The sequence below is a fragment of the Macrobrachium nipponense genome, chromosome 12 (genome assembly GCF_015104395.2).
Source record: "Macrobrachium nipponense isolate FS-2020 chromosome 12, ASM1510439v2, whole genome shotgun sequence".
NCBI lineage: Eukaryota > Metazoa > Arthropoda > Malacostraca > Decapoda > Palaemonidae > Macrobrachium > Macrobrachium nipponense.
Genome location: NC_087205.1, coordinates 19,792,537 through 19,811,871, shown reverse-complemented (window position 1 = coordinate 19,811,871; position 19,335 = coordinate 19,792,537). Strand labels below are relative to the sequence as shown.

The 19,335-nt window shown below is 38.1% G+C and overlaps 1 protein-coding gene across 3 annotated transcripts; it reads right to left on the bottom strand.

Annotated features, from left to right (window-relative positions):
* Positions 1-528: 528 nt before the first annotated feature.
* On the bottom strand, positions 529-15,547 carry LOC135224398 (U7 snRNA-associated Sm-like protein LSm10). 3 transcript variants are annotated; one of them, XM_064263367.1, is made up of 4 exons: positions 15,395-15,547; positions 11,375-11,529; positions 11,065-11,182; positions 529-2,183 (listed from the first exon to the last, which is right to left on the bottom strand). In XM_064263367.1, exons 2-4 carry the CDS (start codon positions 11,509-11,511, stop codon positions 1,992-1,994), a joined length of 447 nt encoding a protein of 148 aa, XP_064119437.1. In that variant the 5' UTR covers positions 11,512-11,529; positions 15,395-15,547; the 3' UTR covers positions 529-1,991. The 3 variants fall into 3 exon arrangements, with proteins under 3 accessions (XP_064119437.1, XP_064119435.1, XP_064119436.1); XM_064263365.1 differs by lacking the exon at positions 15,395-15,547 and adding an exon at positions 14,976-15,120; XM_064263366.1 differs by lacking the exon at positions 15,395-15,547 and adding an exon at positions 13,988-14,121.
* Between the last annotated feature and the right edge of the window lie 3,788 nt (positions 15,548-19,335).

Sequence of the window (19,335 nt, the reverse complement as noted above, 5' to 3'; positions counted from 1 at the left end):
ATATTTATAGCTTTTTAAATGACTTTTTCCTTTGTAATCCCTTTCAATGATACGGCGTCAATAACCTCCTGTTGCGATGCCAGAATTAACAAATCAATCAATGAATAACATTCCTCAGATCAGACATAGACCTGAGAAATCTGTGAGAAAGTGTGAGAAAAGTTTTTAAATGAGAGATTTTTGAACAAAAGGTTCTTTGAATTTATGTTCTGGGATTTTAATATTTAGGAGGCAAATGCATTTTTCAGACATCTTATTAGCAAACATCTTGAATTTTGATTGTTTCCTATTTAGAACATGTCAAGATTTGTTACATAATTAGCAATGATAAAATAACAATCTGCAAAATGGGTTCACTGACACTTCAAATTAGAATGTTTTCTTCATTTATAGGTAGAAAGATAAACGAATTTTTGTGGTAGCTTCTAAGAATCATTTGTCTTTATAAAGACAAATTAAGTGACAAACATACAAATACATTCTAGTCTGAACGCATTAATGGAGTGAAAAGAATAAAAATCTTGCCCATTTGAATGTGTTGGATTTATTAGTGCACGACTTTTCATGCTGGTCAATTTTACATGTGAACTGTATAATGAAACCACTCGAACTCAATGCAAGCTAGCATTTAAGAATGCAATTATGCACATGCCAGTGTGATTGCATACTCTCCACTCGCACCTTGACATGTGGCCTTGAGAAATGGCAAAACTTCAACCCTTGCAGTAATTTCCATTTACAGCACATTTCAAATAAAGAGAAAGACTGGAAATGATAATACAAAACGGTATGCAAGCTAAAATTTTCCTTACCCATTATGAACTCGGAAATTAGATGTAGCAGTTATAAATGTCTACTACCCTGATGATACTAAATCCGTACACCATCAACCCTTTAGGCCAGCTCAATGAGTCAGAAACTTTCATGCAGTTGTATGTCAAACAGAACACTTCAACAAAAAGAACTCAGACAATCACATCTCAGAAAGCGATAAAAATTAAAAAGAAGAGTGAAGGGAACTAGAATATGAACAAGTACTCACAATGCAAACCACTATTGTCATCATTCTGTGTGTGTGTGTGAACAAAACACACATAAGGAACTAATCCCATAAGCATGAAAGACAGGAAGGAAAACTGAAATCGGCTTAATACTTGATTCACTTGCTTTTTGCTATAGCACTCCTATGTTACCAGTAAATTAACATAAATAGATGCATGCCGAGGATGAAAATCAAAACATTCATATTATTTAAGAAAATATTAATCAACCAATCAGATATGTGAATAACATAATGGCCAACAGAAGCAACTTCATGTCTGCACTTAAAATGGAGCGATTTACATAAAAATAAGCACAAACTAACGATATAACTGTACAAGAATCATACAGAATATTGACAAAGTTGGTGCACTATTCATTTTTAATATAATCACATATAACAATGCCTTAAATATGAAAACTTAGCAATATAGTTGACACTAAAAACTGTGGTTAAATATTACTTCTTGTAGCAACAGTATTTTTCCCTAAAATTTGCAAGGAACAGTAGAATCTACACTGAATTAAAAGGACTTTCTGAAAATTCAAGCAGTTTTATTTCTTACAGAAGTATATGCACAAATTTTTCATCTGATGATACTGTCATTCCTTGGCCTTAAGAGCACACATCTATATAAATTGGGATTGAATATTTCATTAATAAACTACAAAATCACAGCCAATACTATTACAATACAGATACGGCATTACAATACTGAAAAAAGTACGTTACAGAACATCTGCTTTTCTGGGTAAAAATGTACCTAAAACCACCCTACAAAATCAATAGATGTACCTTGTCAGTTCTGTACATCTACTTACAACAATTCCATGAGATCATTTTTTGTCAGATGTCTTTTTGAAAGCTTAGTCCACTCAAAAGCAAATACTATACTTTCCTTAATGAATTTATTCACGGTTACATTAGAGTTCGGATGCATTTGGGAATTTCAGTCTTTGCTTGTGGAAGGCTGAGGACTCTCAGCACTTATTGATCCTGCTTCTACCTGAGCTTCTTGTTGCCTTCTGTATCGCCTTAAAGTCTGTTCCGTACGCTTCTGTGCAATGAGACCCTTTTTGGTCATTTTACGCTTTGAGTCCCTTGGTGTGACTTTCTCACTTATCAATTTCGTGACATCTACCTAAAAAGAGAGTATTGCAAACAGTTAGTGAGAACCAGCGGTGTACGGGCTGCCTACCTGCTGCCTCTGCCTCTGCCTCATATGAAGGATTTAAATACATATCTTATTTCTACAGACTTATGACTTATTAAACAGCCAATTTGATAGCCATCCCACAGTTTTCTACAATAAATGCAAATTATTAAAATAAAAATGGGAGCAAAGTATTACAGTACATCTACCATAGAGATGATATTAACAAGGTGAATATATGACCAAAGAAAATCTTTATTCCTCATCCTATTATACAGTCAAAAAGTCAGTTTTTTAAGGTATCAGTGAAACAGTGAGTCTTATGCGCCTCATTGAAGTGCAATCTGTTGTCCATCTGTTTAAGAGTCCTGCCCTAAGTTGGTATTCCAATATGCAGCTATATTATATGAGCATACCCAGTAACGTCATAAAATTAATCCATTTCATTTGCTTTACTATACTCCGCTGATCCATATCATTTCCATCCCTCATCTGGTAAATATGCCATTCCCATCCAACTAGCTATCATGATTTACTCTGCAACAATGCTGATACAAAAATGTCTGCATTAACAGTTTTCATCATTGTGAATTAATGAAAGAATTCCTACACAAAGCACTACTGTTCATGTGCCTACAACTTGACTGCCTGAGCAGAATAGAATGGTGGTTACTGGCTCATTTCAAAATCAATGGACATCACACTGAGGCCTCTGGTGTGCAAACATTTGGCAAAATGTATAAAGTAAAATAAGGTAGTAACATTTCTCTTGGAGAGGGGGGAAGATACCTATACCCTCCAAAATACTATGAATTTTAAGAAGGAGACCTTGATGGGTCACACAATACAAGATAGCCTCATTCTGGCCTTTAGCTGAGGCTTTGCAACTAGATACTGATCCTGGTCATTAACCCTTAAGAGCTGGGCTAAAAAAACATAAGCAGTACCCCAGGCTGGGGAAAATGATATTTTCATGATAAAATAAAGTTTCACATATACTTACCGAACAGTTACATAATCAAAGCCCACCCACCTCCCCACAGATGGACGTGTCGGCTAAACGAAAATTGACGGTAGAAGGCTAGCAGTACCCAGGGTTCCCGGATGTGGGCGGGTCTTGTATCACCTATACTTAAGATAGCAACGCCGCTGGCGCCAACAATTTGAATTTCGACTGCCGTAGGTAAGAAGCTATAAGCTATGTAACTGTTCGGTAAGTATATGTGAAACTTTATTTTATCATGAAAATATCATTTTCACATAAGTGACTTACCGAACAGTTACATAGCTGAATCCAAACTACCCGGAAGGAGGGTAGATGGACTACATAAAAATGACAGTAAGACCACATTAAACAGCAAATGTTGCAGTACCCTACCTTGTGAGAGAGCAGCTGCAGGAAAATACTGCCTCTGGTTGGCGCTCTCATCACTCGTAGGAGACGTGGCAGTATAGACCAGGGTCGTCCCTACTTAGTGGGATTTTGTAACCATGGACAAGACCGTTGGTTGACAAAATATTAAAAAACAGATAATGCCCTTGCCCTGGGCTTCAGAAACCAGATAAAAAACAACAGACCATCACCTATACCAAAAATAATGACATACTCAAAAGTAATAAATAAGATCTGGAGGTTCTCCAAAGTACTATGAGCCTCCAGTCTGCCCACGACTCAACAACCTATAACAAGGCGAGGAGACAGTAGAGGATAGAAAGTTCCCCTATGTTTCCTTTCCCAACACCATGCCCGCTACCGACAAAGGACCCAATTTACAACAACTATCATAGGTAGCCTCTACATTCTTCAGGTAAAATGAGGCGAACACAGATCTCGATCTCCAAAACGTAGATTGAAGAATCGAGGAAAGCGACATATTGTGCTTGAAGCTTAAGGATGTCGCCACTGCACGTATTTCATGTGCTTTCACCTTAAGCACATTTAGAGTCTGATCTTGGACTTGAGAGTGTGACTCCAGTATCAGACTTCTCAAAAAGAACGAAATAGCGTTCTTGGAGAGGGTTTTGCAGAATTCTTAACCGAACACCAAAGTCGGTCGGAATTACCTCTAACGGATTGTGTCCTTGACAGGTAACATTTCAGAGCTCTGACAGGACATAGTAAATATTCTTCGTCCATCGGACCCACTATATTAGATAATCCCTTAAGTACAAAAGATTTAGGCCATGGGTTAGAGGGAGATTCGTTCTTGCTAAAAATTCGTTAACAAAAGAACAAACCGCATTACGATTTTTGAACCCCACCTCTTGTGGATGGCTTGTAACTCACTCACTCTTCCTGCTGTAGCCAAAGCGAAGAGAAAAAGTGCCTTCCTCGTTACATCTCTCAAAGACGCTTCACGAAGTGGCTCGAATCGTGAAGACATCAGAAAAGTTAAAACTACGTCCAAGTTCCAGTCCACACTATCCTTCTTGGATACTTTTACTGTATTAAAAGATTTAATTAAATCTCCAATATCCTGGTTAGAGGAGATGTCAAGCCCTCTATGCTTAAACACTGAGGACAGCATAGCTCTGTACCCTTTAATTGTCGATACCGACAAGTTCTTAACTTCTTTAAGGTACAGCAAAAAATCAGCTATTTCTGTCACAGAGGTTTTAGAAGACGAGAAATTATGTCTTCTGCACCACATCCTAAAGACTCCCCACTTTGATTGGTAAAGCTTGGCAGAAGAGCTTCTTCGACAGTTAGCAATAGCCTCTGCCGCTCTACGAGAAAACCCCTTAGCTCTGACGAGTTTCCGGACAGTCTGAACCCTGTCAGTGACAGAGCGGACAAATTCTGATGATACCTGTCGAAGTGGGGCTGTTTGAGTAGCCGAGGATACTGAGGAAGAAGTCTGGGATGGTCTATAACCAACTTGAGAAGGTCTGGAAACCACTCTTTCCTGGGCCAGAATGGTGCTACCAACGTCATTGACACATTTTGATGTGAGAGGAACTTGTTCAACACCTCTCTGATCATTCCAAAATGGGGGAAAGGCGTAAACGTCTAGACCCGTCCAATCCTGAAGCATTGCGTCGGTCTTCCAAGCAAGAGGATCTGGAACTGGGGAACAAAAGATCGGAAGTCGATTGTTCCTCGACGTGGCAAACAGATCCACTGAAGGTCTTCCCCAAAGTTTCCACAGTTCCTGACAAATTTTGTCTTGCAATGTCCACTCCGTGGGAAGAACTTGGTTTACTCGACTGAGTTCGTCTGCCAGTACATTTAACTTCCCCTGTACAAACCTCGGAACGAGGGAAATATCCCGATCTTGAGACCAGAGAAGGAGATCTTCTGCGACTTTGTTGAGGGAGAATGAATGGGTTCCTCCCTGATTCCTGATATAAGATAGAGCGGTGGTGTTGTCGGAGTATACTGCCACTCTCTTTCCCACGACCAAAGGAGCGAATGCTTGCAGACCGAACCAAATCGCCTTCAACTCCTTCATGTTGATGTGATTCAACCTCTCTTTCTCTGACCATAATCCTGAGATCTTTTTGGTCCCTAGGAGAGCTCCCCAACCTCTGTCCGATGCGTCGGAGTATAATTCTACGTCTGGGTTCCTTAATGTCAGGGAGAGACCCTCTTGCAATCTTTCCCTCGACATCCACCATCTCAAGTCGTTCTTGATCTCTTCCGACACTGGGAACGAATACGTGTCTGGTTGAGACTTCCGACACCAACTCGCTTTGAGATAAAACTGAAGAGATCTCATGTGAAGACGACCCAACTTTACAAACGTCTCTACTGATGATAACGTCCCTAGAAGACTCATCCATTCCAAGGCGGAGGAGGACTGACGATTCAGGAATTGGCTCACTTTTTTGAGGCAAGATTCTATTCTTTTCGGGGACAGAAAAACCCGAAAAGTCTGAGAGTCCAGAATCATCCCCAAATAGGGGATCTTCTGGGACGGCACTAATTGAGACTTCTCCAGGTTGATGAGAATTCCCAATTGACTCGCTAATGACAGTGTCTTCCGTAAATCCTTCACGCACTGTGTCCTCGAACCCGATCTGAGAAGCCAGTCGTCCAGGTAAAATGCTGCATTTATGCCCAACATATGCAGCCATTTCCCCAATGGAGCAAGAACACGAGTAAATACTTGAGGGGCCGTCGAAAGGCCGAAACAAAGGGCTCTGAATTGATACGTGCTCCCTTCGAACACAAATCTCAGGAACTTCTTTGAACTCTGGTGAATCGGGACATGAAAGTAGGCGTCCTTCATGTCCAGGGACACCATCCAATCGCCTGGGCGAAGTGCCGACATCACAGAATGATTTGTTTCCATATTGAACTTTGTCTTCAGCACAAAAAGGTTCAATGCGCTTACATCTAGCACTGGCCTCCAACCTCAAGGCTTTGGGAACTACAAAGAGTCTGTTGTAGAATCCCTGAGAACTGTCGAGGACTTCCTCTATTGCTCCCTTCTTGATGAGTGCATTGACCTCTGCTGCTAAAGCCAAAGCTCTCTCTGATCCTGGAGAATATGCTGTTAAGCTGATTGGTGTATCGGAGAGAGGAGGATCTAAAACAAAAGGAATCGAGTATCCCTCTCGAAGAACTTGAACTACCCATTGCTCTGCACCTCTTCGACTCCATTCTTCCCAAAAAAGATGGAGTCTTGCCCCTACTTGCACGTGAAGGAACGGCTTCTCACTTGTCCGAAGGTTTGGGGGGAGGTTTCTTTGAGGACTTGTACTGTGGACGCAAATTAGTCCTGGGTCGTTGCCACTTAGGTTTATTCCCTCGAAAGGGATGCTTCTGAAGAGGAGAAGACTTAGCTCCTGTCGGAGTAGGCTCTTTCGGACGTCTGGAAGACTGAAGAAGGAGATCATTAGTAGATTTCTTTTCTAAATCCGATAGAATTTGTTGAATGGTTTCTTCAGGGAAAAGATGAGATTTACAGAGAGGAGCAAACATGAGAGCCGACTTCTGGTTATTAGTGACTCCTTTAGACACGAAAGAACACCACCTTTCTCTCTTCTTCATCACTCCCATTGTGAAAAGGGCTGCTAATTCTCCTGAACCATCTCTAACAGCCTTATCCGCACAGGACAGAACTCCTAACCAGTCTGTGGCAAAATCTTCTTCTAAAGACTGACAGTCTTCAATCTTGCGAGCTAAAGAGGCAATAGTCCAGTCCAAAAAACTAAATACCTCAAATACTTTAAAAATATTCTTCACCAAATGGTCCAGCTCTGAAGAAGAAAACAAAATTTTAGCTGACGAAAAAGCTGCTGCTCTTCGGTGTGAGTCCACTAAACCGGAGAAGTCTCCCTGGGAGGAGGCAGACACTCCCAAAGAAGGAACTTCTCCAGTTGCGTAGAAGCGATACGCTTTACTCTGAAGCTTAGAAGGTGGGAAAGCAAACGAAGCCTTACCTGTTTCCCTCTTCTTAGAAAGCCACTCCGTTGACTCCTTGAGGGCCTGCTTCGAGGACTGAGAAAGAACCAGTTTAGGTAGACACGAATACGCTGTCTTCCTATCTTTAACGAACATTGAAGGCAGTGAAGACGGAGAAGCAGGTTCAAAGTAATCTGGATAAGTGGACAGGAAAAATTTAAGAAGACTCGAATAAGCCGACGAATCCTTGTCATCTTGATCCAAAGCTTCCTCTTCAGACTGCACGGAAGCAGAGTCGAAATCAGGCTTATGTTCTACCCCGGTGGAGGATTTCAACAAACTCATAAGATCCTGGAAATGCTTCTTAAATGGAGCTAAGGTAGAATCGTCTAACACTGTAGAAGTCGATGGTCTTTCAGTCGAAGAACGATTCTTTCTAACAGGTGAAGTCTCCGCACCACGAGTCGACACAGGCGAACAACCAGTCGAAATTCCTATCGACTCACGGCGAGGGGAGTCGAACAAAGACGAGCGAATACGCTTCTCTGGACAGTAATACGGAGAGTTCGAACGAGGCGACCGAGCCGAAAACTGCGACCGAGACTCGCTTGGGAGAGTCGAGCGATCGTGAATTATCACAAAGTTTAGTCCGAGAGCCATTGCTTTTAGCCGAAAAATGCGACTGCGGAGGAGATTCACTAAATATCACATCCGGAGCAAAACTACACGAAGGTTGAGGACTCCAATGCCTCTTAGACTTCTTAACAGGAGTCGGTGACGAATCACCCGCAAGAATCGAATGTCTTTTTAACGGTCGAGACACCAACTCACCTCGCCTTTTGCGCACTGGCGATTGCACTTCCGAATCAGAAGACAGACGAGAATCACAAACACTAACACCTTTCCACATCTTTTTGGACGACACCCGCGAGTCGACGGAGTCGACGGCTGACCGTGGGCAAACTCCCCCAGACTCCTTCCGACCTCCGGTATGTCCCTCTTCTCCCGGTTGCGGGGAGCGGGACAGTGACCTTCGTCTGGGAGTCGAGGGGGAACGGACAACCGCCTCCTCAGGCGCAACATTAACACTTTGCACTGCACTAGATTTCACTGTACTATCTACGAAAGCTTTAAAAGACATTCCTAACTTCATAACTGATTCAGCTAACACTTCGAACTTTTTATCCATCTTAGACTCAAGCAAGGCAATGGTGTTGGGTTCGGAAACATGGGCAACTTGAACAGGGGTAATCAAAGGAGAAGTAGGAGGACTATTAATTGGAGAAATATTCTCTAATAAAGGAGAGGCAAGAGAAGACTTATTTGTCTCCGAAGGAACAGGAGTAGTTTCTAACCTATTCTTACTACTAGCCCTAAGAGCTGCCTTCCTCTTCCTATCTTTCTCCATTTTCTCAGCATGCGATCTAACCGCCTTCCATCCCTGTTCATCCAATTCTTTACATTCATCACATGTCACATCCATACCATTACAATTTTGTCCTCTGCATTTAGTGCACTTAGAGTGCGGATCGTGACATAACTTAGCTAATCTTGTTTTGCAGCCAGCGCTGCAAAACCTTACAGCAGATGAACTAGAATCTGACATAATTAGCAATAATGACGAAAAACTGAATAGAGATAGCTAACTGGCAAGAAAAAACCAAAAACTTGTACATCACCAAACAAAAACCAAAATCCAAAATGGCGACGCAGGAGACTGCAGCGAAAATCTCACAGGTGTTACCCCGTGAGCGGCAGAAACGAAAATTGACGGTAGAAGGCTAGCAGTACCCAGGGTTCCCGGATGTGGGCGGGTCTTGTATCACCTATACTTAAGATAGCAACGCCGCTGGCGCCAACAATTTGAATTTCGACTGCCGTAGGTAAGAAGCTATAAGCTATGTAACTGTTCGGTAAGTCACTTATGTGAAACTTTGAGGTCAGCCAAGTTAAAAAAACATATCAATGGAACATCAGTGTAAAGTGGAAGATATGCAAATGCACAAGGTGTAAGAAAAAAATTCTAATAAATTATCTACCTTCCATGAGAAGTTAAAATAAGACTATTTACCACCCCTTGTAGGGCCTCAATTACAAGACAAAAGCAAATTTTACCAAGTTATACAACAGCTCACACAATATCAAAACAGAAAAGAACTAGAATCTGTAAACAAATTCTGAGTATATTTGTTGTAAAATATTTATGTAAATTTACTGAGATCAACATGCCGTAACTTTTTTGGTTATACATGTTTTTCTAATATTTCTTTGCATAATTACAATTATAACCGACATACTATCATAAAAGATAAGAAGTAACACCAACAGCAACCCATGGGTATATTTATAAGCAAATATATAAAAAATGTTATGTGAGAGAGAGAGAGGCAGTAAATGTCTCCTTGAAGTCAAGTGCACGACTGAGTTATGAGTCATCTAGAATCAGCGAGCTGAGCCAGTCTAAAAGTTGCCATTAGTGAATTTATGGGCTACAGAAGTAATGGAACCTCTTTTCCACCTGATTTCTCCAAATAAATGACATGTAATATTGATGCTCATCATGAGTGAATCTGTCCACCACTCGAAACCTGTTATAGCTACTCATATGAGGGTATCCATCCATTAAGGGTAAAGAATCCACAAAAATTATCTGCAGATTTTTTTTATGACCAAATAAATGTTGATCATAAAAGCAGCCCAGTTCTATTCATTCAATGACCCTGATTGTTGCTAAAAAGAAAAATACAATCAATGGTTGCCTATTTGCGGTTCCACACTCGCGGACTCACTGATTCAAGGATTTCTCCATGGAACATGTAATATGTACATTACTCATGGAAAATTCACCTATGCACAGCATTTTTCACTGTGGAATATTTACTAATTATTGTACTTTCATATTTCATGACTAAATGCACATTGTGTAATTAAATTATTAAAATGCTTATGTGAAAGCATTTTTGTTGTTTTTTTTTTTTGTGTTTGAACTATCAAATTAAGCAGTTCTAAGTGTTTTTAGAGGGGTCTTAAGTATGTGTGGACTTCAGCTATTTGTGGCGGGTTGGGGTACACAGATCCCCACAAATGGCGGGGGGTCAACTGTAATAATAATCAAAGGCTATGCTTTCCGTAATGAGTAAATCTATACTGTGCTGTGTTGTCTGAAGTACTCAAAATACCAAGAGTCTGACTAAAAGGATAAATTTCTGTATCAAAAAATGATAAGATGATGAAAAGAGATCTTGGTCAAAAAGGATATGATAAACCCATCTGTTGTCATCCTGACTGGTAGAGGTGATGGCATATGAAAAATGTTATTGTGAAAAAAATTGCTTCAAATAACAATTTCTCTCTGATCCAAAGACAACAACTGAGCCTCTAACAATGGTTTAATGGCTTGGGAACTATATAAATGAATATTCTTATTAAACTATTTTAATATGTAGGATATTTTATCAATAAGATTACACAAAAATGTGACTTAAGCAGGATTACATAAAAATGATAGAGCAAACATACCTGGTCTGGTATATGAACATATCGGATTTTCCTTCCTCTAACATGAAAGTTATCCAGTAAAACAGACTTCCCATTCCCATCTGTATACCTTGCACCTTGCATTTCCATGTTCATTTTCCTGCAAATCCAAATCAACAAAGATTTTAAATGATAAAAGTAGCCCTCATTATGTATTAAAAAACTTGCTATATTTCACAGTGCATAAATCGAAATATCTTTAATACAAAAAGATTCTATTTCATTTAGTAATAATGAAAAATACCAAACAAACCAAAAAGTTGCTTGAGTAAGCACATGAAATGAAACTTACGCATCTACTTCTACAATCAAACCAGTTACAAATGCGTCATTATGAAGTTCAACTGTTGTTTTCCAACCTTCTAAACCCATAAGAAGGCAAGCCAGTGTATTGTACTGGTGCTGTATTTCTCGAGCATGTAAACCCATATTCAGTAACAGCAGTACCTAGAGTGATTGAAAGAAAAATTTTCAGTCAAATATCAACAGAAAACATACAGAAGGCTAATCTAATACATATGGAATTTCTAAAATAATAAAATATTTTGGAAGACAAAACAGAGATTTACAAATGTCCTACGATAATGATGGTTAGACATGAAGTTGGCAAAAGAAAAAAACTTCACTTAATTCCCATATATGAAATTAACTTTAGGCATGTATCTGTTGATAGTAGTACATACATATCTTGAAATGAATAGTGTTTTACCATTACCAGAAGGAAATGGCAATATGATAGTACGACATCATGCTAGTAGCAAATATAGTATAGATTTGATAATAATTAGGTTAAAATATGGAGGGTTATTATAAAAAGATTTTCCATTAAATGAATCACAAATATATTTTTCCACAAGAATTACCAATTATTAAATAGTATCAACATGGAATATTTAAAAGTTTAAGCATTTTAACCACATAAAACCTAGTGTCAAGCTGATTTATATTTGCTTCACCTTATAAGCTCTATGAGTTCCAATATCTTCTTTTTAGATTGCAAAATGTCACTTCCTGAGAGATCCCTCCCTCATGTGTGAATATGCCAAATTCACGAGGTAATTTTGTGAATAACTCCCATACATTATGATATAGTGTACAGTACATATTAGTTTATGGTCTTGTCAACCTTTTACCCAATAATATGAGGACATGTATGTCCAAAACTTTGATGTTGGCCAGTACTTTTGGCCATCTTCCTCTTATCACTTGTATAATTTCATTACCTGCATGGTCTCCACAGGTGAAGGTCACTCCCTTATCTTTGTGGAAGTAAGAATCTGCATTGTACAAAGAGTAGTATGACAGTACTCTTTCAGCCAAGGCTACAAAATTATATCGTTGTTCCATTAGCCTAATTAAATTTAAATATTATGAAGAGCTGAAGTACAGGTCTTGGAAAACCATCCTCCAATTACTAATTAACTAATAGGTTTGGCAGCCTTAAATAAGGACTTAGTTTTAGGAAGGTTACAGGGTTCCAAGGATGATAAGACATGGCATCCTAAGAGGTTACAAAGAATGCTGCACCCTAGGCAAGGTTGGGATAAGTTAGAATGCACCCATTTTCAGCGGTATTTCCCCGTTTTATTTTTGGAAGTTAGGAAGTTAAAAGATCTAAAACTGAGCAGTTGCCCCATTTACACAGAACATATCATTGTACATGACATTATCTACACAGTATAGGGGAGACCTAAGGCTGATCCTGGTGTAAGTGAGGTGAGCAGACATTTACCATATATTTTTCACAAGTTTCCATTGGATTCAGTGTAGCCTATTACTTTTAGTAATAAGCTACACTTGTTTATGTTTACCAACCATAAAATTACAACTTCTTGGCTAAGAAGCCTTGGATAATATAAGAGATAAAAACAACTAGCAAATTGACTATATTTTATTAGCCTGTTCTCAAAAAGAATTTAACATGACATTAGCTCCTAGTATAGGCTATGGTATATCATTACCTATCATTTGAGAGTATTTGCTTTGAAGATATCTGATATAGCTGTGCTAGGCTATGATAAAAAATATAAAAAATCTAGCTTTGGACAAGGCAGTTTCTGGATGACATAAATTCCTAAGAAAGGCCAACAGTCTGTTGCAAATAATTTGGGCATTTCTGCTTGAGGAGACTGAAGGGCAATGTAATAACAACAATGACAGCAACAATATTTACTGAATACAGGATGAAAGATTTGTCTCAAGTTCCTATTTTCACAGTGGATGTTTCTGGTAAGTTCTGTAACCTCACAAACATTCTTTCTAGCCTCTAGGAACCAACCATTAAAACTTTAAAGTTAACCTACCTAATCCAAACTTTCCCAGAAAACAAAGGCACTCTTTAAAACATTAAAGGTAAGCACTGTGGGCTGGGGAAGGGGTTGCAGCTAGATTTACCAAGATTTTTATATTGGTTAAGGGCAATAAAAAAGCACCTACCAGGTAGGACCTGGCATCCTAGGCTAGACTAGATTAAGAAAGGTTAGGCACAAGTATCCATATACCGACCTATGAAAAGTGAACTAACCTGCCCTACACATAGCAGGATAGGTATATCTAGTATCCTAGGTTAGATTTAGGTTAATAAGACTAAGCTAGCCTATTCTATGGAAAGTTAGGCTACATTCTCTCCATGTAGGATAGTTAAAATACTACATTTCTATACTTTTGCCCGTGTTTTTCTGTCATTCTTAAGAATGTTGGTGATTAGATATTTGAACCAATATATTTTTGGGGGGCTTCTCTTGTGTTGCAAGTAGGCTAGCCTCCCATAGTCTTTAGTTTGTTTATGATAGGTCATCACCTTTGTTTAGCCTAAGTTTTGAAAATCCTCCCTATGGCCCTAGTACTAGCTAGCCTATACATGGCACACATTTTGCACATAGCTCAACCAATAATTGTCACCTACCCTGGTCATCACCACAAACCAATTTCATCACCAAGAATACTCCATTGTGAAATCTATTTCATCACCATTAATCCCGCTTTCCTTAGACTGCGACAATACACCTCTTTCTCTTGAGTTGTACATCGATATTCACTAATTATGGTGTTGATTGCAGTATTTCTATGGGTTCAGTGTTCCGCTGAAATTGCTACATTAGTATAAGACAAACTTGGGTAGGTAATAAACTGTTAAACTGATAAACTGTTTTTTCCTCCAAAACAACTTGGGCTACGTAATTATGCTACATTGTAAGACAAACATAATAATCCTCCAAAAACAACTTTTATAATACAATTAGGTAATTACATATACCTAATTAATTACATACAATTAATTAGAAGGAAGGGAAGGGGGTAAGGAGGGAGGGAGAGCAAAATGAGTGTTGGGACAGTCACACTCCTTCTTTAGGCTAATTATCTACGTGGCAATGTTTCAAAAGGTCTGAAATTGGTAGAGACAATCTATTAATCCATTACCTCAATTTTATTTCTTAGGGTATTCACTACAGCCTTTTTATGGGTTTAGCGTTCCACTGAAATTTGCTACATTGTAAGACATACCTAGCTTGGTAGGTAGCCTATGGCCTGTAATAAATTGATAAACTGTTTGTCCTCCAAAACAACCAGCCTAGGTACTAGCCTATATTTTATGAGTAAGTTTGACTAACACTTTTGTGCACATTATAATATTTTTATGTGGTAATGAAACAGGCTCAAATGAAGGTGACGAAACTGGTTAAAAAAAATGGTCATGAACTGGACTGGTGACAAAATGGACAGATCCTAATTGTCTAGGAAGCTCGAAGGGCACACTGGTAGACTTACCTAGGATACAGACTAGGCTAATTTTTACCATACATATTAACGCTAGAGTAACCTAGAACGGAAGAAACGAAATCTTATGATTAGGCAGCCTAGGCTAAATTGTAAAAAATGCAAATGGTACCTACTATTAAAAATACTCTGTTTTTTTTCATCTGTCCATCCGCCTGTGGTGTTTTTGTATGGCAACACTGCGTCCTGGGCTTTAGATAGTTACGCTTTTTGTAAGTTTTAGGTAAATAAAAGGATATCTGGGTGTACATTTGCAACGGAAAGTGTTTTAATAATTTACTGTATGCGAATTACACCGTTAATATTCGAAATAGGATATTATTATAATCGTTGAATGTAAGCTGAATGACTATCTAAAGCCCGGGACGCAGTGTTACCATACAAAAACACCACAGGCGGATGGACAGATGAAAAAAAACAGAGTACTAGCTAGTAGATAGCCTACCTAGGCTAAAGCACCCTAAAATTTCATGAAAAAACCAATGGGTAGAAACAATCAATGGCATTTTAAAATGACTCTAACATCTTACTCTACCTGCGTTTCTCAATTAGTATAGTATGCCAAAGTTATGGCAAAAATTCTCACGTTGATCGTAGCCTTCGAGCTTCGACAGCAATATCATTCAAATATTCTTTCTTCTAATATATCAGTAGTAGTTATGGGTCGAGGCAATGCCTTTGCAACGGCGCCTCTTAATCTTGAGTTTTTTGTTTTTTGTTTATTTGCTGAGTCTTTCCTTTTCTCTCTCTCTTTTTTTTCCACATCAAGTATATGGTCTCTTTTCTTATTTCGTTGTTACCTTTAAATATAAATTTTCCAACTATGTCACTTTCCTTCTCTTCATAGGGTTGCTGTAGCCCTATTGCTTTAACACGTTCTTCTCTATAAGTATAACAATATAAGAGGAAATGAAATATGTCTTCTACTGTATTATGGCAAAAAGGACAATAGGTGTTCTCATTCTAGTGCCTTTTTTCTATATTTAAATTAAGAGAGTTGGTTCTGGCTTTGAAGAGAAGTATTGAACCAGTAGAATTATCATAAATTTCTTCATCTTTTATTTCTATTTCCACGTTTTATATATATTCACAGTCACTTCATTTTCCAAGTCTTCTTTCGATCTCGCTGTGTCCAAGATTCAGGCTTTGTATTTTATTTCTGTTTTGGACATTCCTTCCAATTTTCTTAAATTGATTTTAACTTCATGCATGTACTTTTCCATTGTTTTCCACCATTTTCTTTCCCTTTCTTGCATATCTGTAATTATTTTCTTCAGTATCTCTTTCCATCCATTTAAAGTATTATTTACATAGCTTATCTTTCCACTCATAATTCTACTTTTCATGGAAGATGCTCCTATCTCCCCCGTTAATGTGGCTACTACCGTACTTCTACATCTCCTAATATTTTCCTATATACCCCAATTCTCTATTCTTTGTAATTTTTCTATTTCTGTGTCTGTTAGATTAACCACATTGGTTCCATATAAGACTGATGGTAGAGCTATACTTTTCCAGAATGTTTTACCTATTAGAACTTTATTGCAGCTTTTTTCTATCACGGAATAGGTTAGGTTGGCGAACTTCTGTGCTTTATCCAACATTTCCTTTTTCTGTAGCTTAAACAGATTTCTAGAATCATTTATCTTTATTCCTAAATATGTTATGTTCTCCCTCACTTTTATATTCTCTATCTCTTCTGGTTTATCCTTCATATTGAAAATAATGATGCTGCTTTTCTCTTTATTTATTCCTTAGGAAGCCGACATTTATTTCCTATGTCTATTAAAATCTTTATATTTATTCTTGCATCTTCTATATTACTTGCTAAAACTAACCCATCGTCAGCAAAGTAAAGTGTCCCTATCTTTACTCATTCATTTTCAAATCCTGTCCCTTCCTCCTCCATTTTCTTAATCATTAAATACGTCATCAGTTTGAAAAGTGAAGTAGAACCTGTGCAACCTTGCCTAATTCCACTAGTAATTCCCATTTCCTGTTCAACTCCCTCCCCTAGGTCTATTAGTGTGCTATCAAGAAGAATGTTTTCAAAACAAAGTGACGTTTCTTTCGACTAATTATTGTCAATTTTATAATATCCAGAGCATACTATTTACAGTAAAATTATAAGTTTATTTGATAATAAATAATTAGTATTAATGTTTTAATGTACGATTTCACCTTCAAATTATAGTCCATCGATTACAACCGCAGGTACTACTTTTAAGTGTTTGTAAACGAACGGTACATGAATTGTTTCGAGCTAAGTTACGGAGTATTTAGTGACTGTAATCTATCACCCGAAATTGTGAAATTTGTTCCTGATATTGGCGTGATGTGCCAGCTTTTTCAGTATCCAGAACGATAATGTTCTTGGGATTCTTTGACTAACTGCATCGTAGCCCTACTTGGAGTTGGTACAGCCACGTAGAGGGCGGTCTCCCGGAGTGTTAACAGGTAGTATTCAAACTTTTGTACTGTACGACGTACGTTCAGGTCATAATAGTATTTGAATCAGTGTTGTTTATCTGCTGACTCAGGAAATATATAGAATCATATTGACCACAAGTTACAAATCCATTTCTTGTGCCATTCTTTTCAAGTCAAGCATCACCAAAGTCTGTAGCCTTTACCTGGCTTCATCTCTTGCGATTGAAAAAGTAGGTCCTTTATTTATACCCAGAAAAGTATCAACACAGGCCAAACTTAGCACTGTCCGCAGGATTTATTGTTCTTTATCGTACTACACTATACCCTCATGAAATTTTGATCTTAAAGCCCATAATCTTAACTTTACCTAAGAATACTTATTTCGCAACTTGAATCCGTACCAAACTACCGCTGTAGCATAAGTTAATGTTATCAGGTCTGTTCTGGAAGTCCATATTTTCTCTGACTATTCTTTTCATTGAACTGTATCTAAAAAGTAATAAAAAATTATTGTTTTTTGTTAAGTCAAAGTATATAACATAACACCTAATGAAGTAATATGCATATTATTGTTAACGATAAATGAATTAATCAATAAAACTGAAGAAATAATCTTGAATTTCAGTGCAAACTTTCAGCATTATAAGTAAAATTCTGTCAACCAAGGCCAGTATTTTGAATAACATCTAATCTGGTAGAAGGGCATAGACCGCATAGGTACCCAATTTTTCTTCTTAATATAACTAGTATAACATTTTCAAGCATTTCGTCTTGTATATATTACCTATATATGCAGTGACATTTGTAGAAGAAAAGGGCCAGTTTTGGGTAAATCGACACCCCCCTAAAAATAATAGTCTGGGTACGGGCCTGTAATGGAGAATTTAAATTCCTTCCTGCTTTCGGCATGCACGTCTTATATTCCACTTTTTTTTTTTTACCCCCTTCCGTGATATCAATTTTTAGAAAGGTGGTGTTACTACAGATTGATATAAAAATTCAAAGTTTTAAACGTCTAACAACCAACTAGTACTGCGCTAACAACTTAAATGTACGTTTGAACAATAGGCATTGTTGGGGAACAGGAGAACTACGAATGCTGCTTGTATGTACGTACTTCCTGTGTGCTGTGAAATGAAAACGACAAAATTGAAACCACGGGTGTAATTACTTAGTACAATAGAGGCAGTAATGGTTCCAATACGATATTTGATTTTTCGGAAAACCTTTGTTTGAAGCAAACATTTTCGGTTACTCTCGCTAAGCTTTGGCAGTAATTGACGGGTCAGACTGTGATAATAAACACAATATACAAACAACAGTTAGTCTCACGCGCAGGTTTGGTGTATTTTTATGTAACAGCCATAATGTGACGTCACACAACCCAGTCGAAGTGACAATTTACTGATGTAAACATAGGGATAAATGCCTTTTTTAACTTTGAAATGTGATTTAATAAATATCCCTCCATAGATTTAAGCGGTGGATGCGATTTTGGAAACATGAAATATTGTAGTTCTTATGAATATCGATATTGGAGAAATCGAATTGGCGAAATGTTGCACAAATAAGGTTTTTTGTGTGAAAGTTTTAGAGACTGACGGGATCATGGAGACCGAGACCACGGGATTTTTTTCCCACGGTTTTTTGAAATTTCCCTGTCTTGGCCTTGTGAGCATTTGGAACCTCGTTATCAATTGTTTTGAAGCTAATTTCCTTTTGTGAGTTGTCCGTTGGCGCTAGTCCGCCTTTCAGTTACTTTGTTAACTTTACACAGCTTAATTTAGCAAAATACATGAACTGAAAGGCGGACTAGCGCCAACGGACAACTCACAAAAGGAGATTAGCTTTAAAACAATTGATAACGAGGTTCCAAATGCACACAAGGCCAAGATAGGGAAGTTTCAAAAAACCGTGGAAAAAAGTCCCGTGACCTCGGTCTCCATGATCCCGTCAGTCTCTAAAACTTTCACACAAAAAAATCCTTACTTTTGCAACATTTTGCCTATTCGATTTCTCCAATATCGATATTCACATGAACTGCAA

Coding starts and splice junctions, on each gene's coding strand:
- LOC135224398 (XM_064263365.1), bottom strand. CDS start 15,110: ATGTACACCCAGATATCCTTTTATTTACCTAAAACTTACAAAAAGCGT. Junction 11,530..14,975: donor AAAACAGAGTATTTTTAATA/GTAGGTACCATT, acceptor CAATCACTCTAG/GTACTGCTGTTACTGAATAT. Junction 2,184..11,064: donor ATGTTCATATACCAGACCAG/GTATGTTTGCTC, acceptor CTCTCTTTTTAG/GTAGATGTCACGAAATTGAT.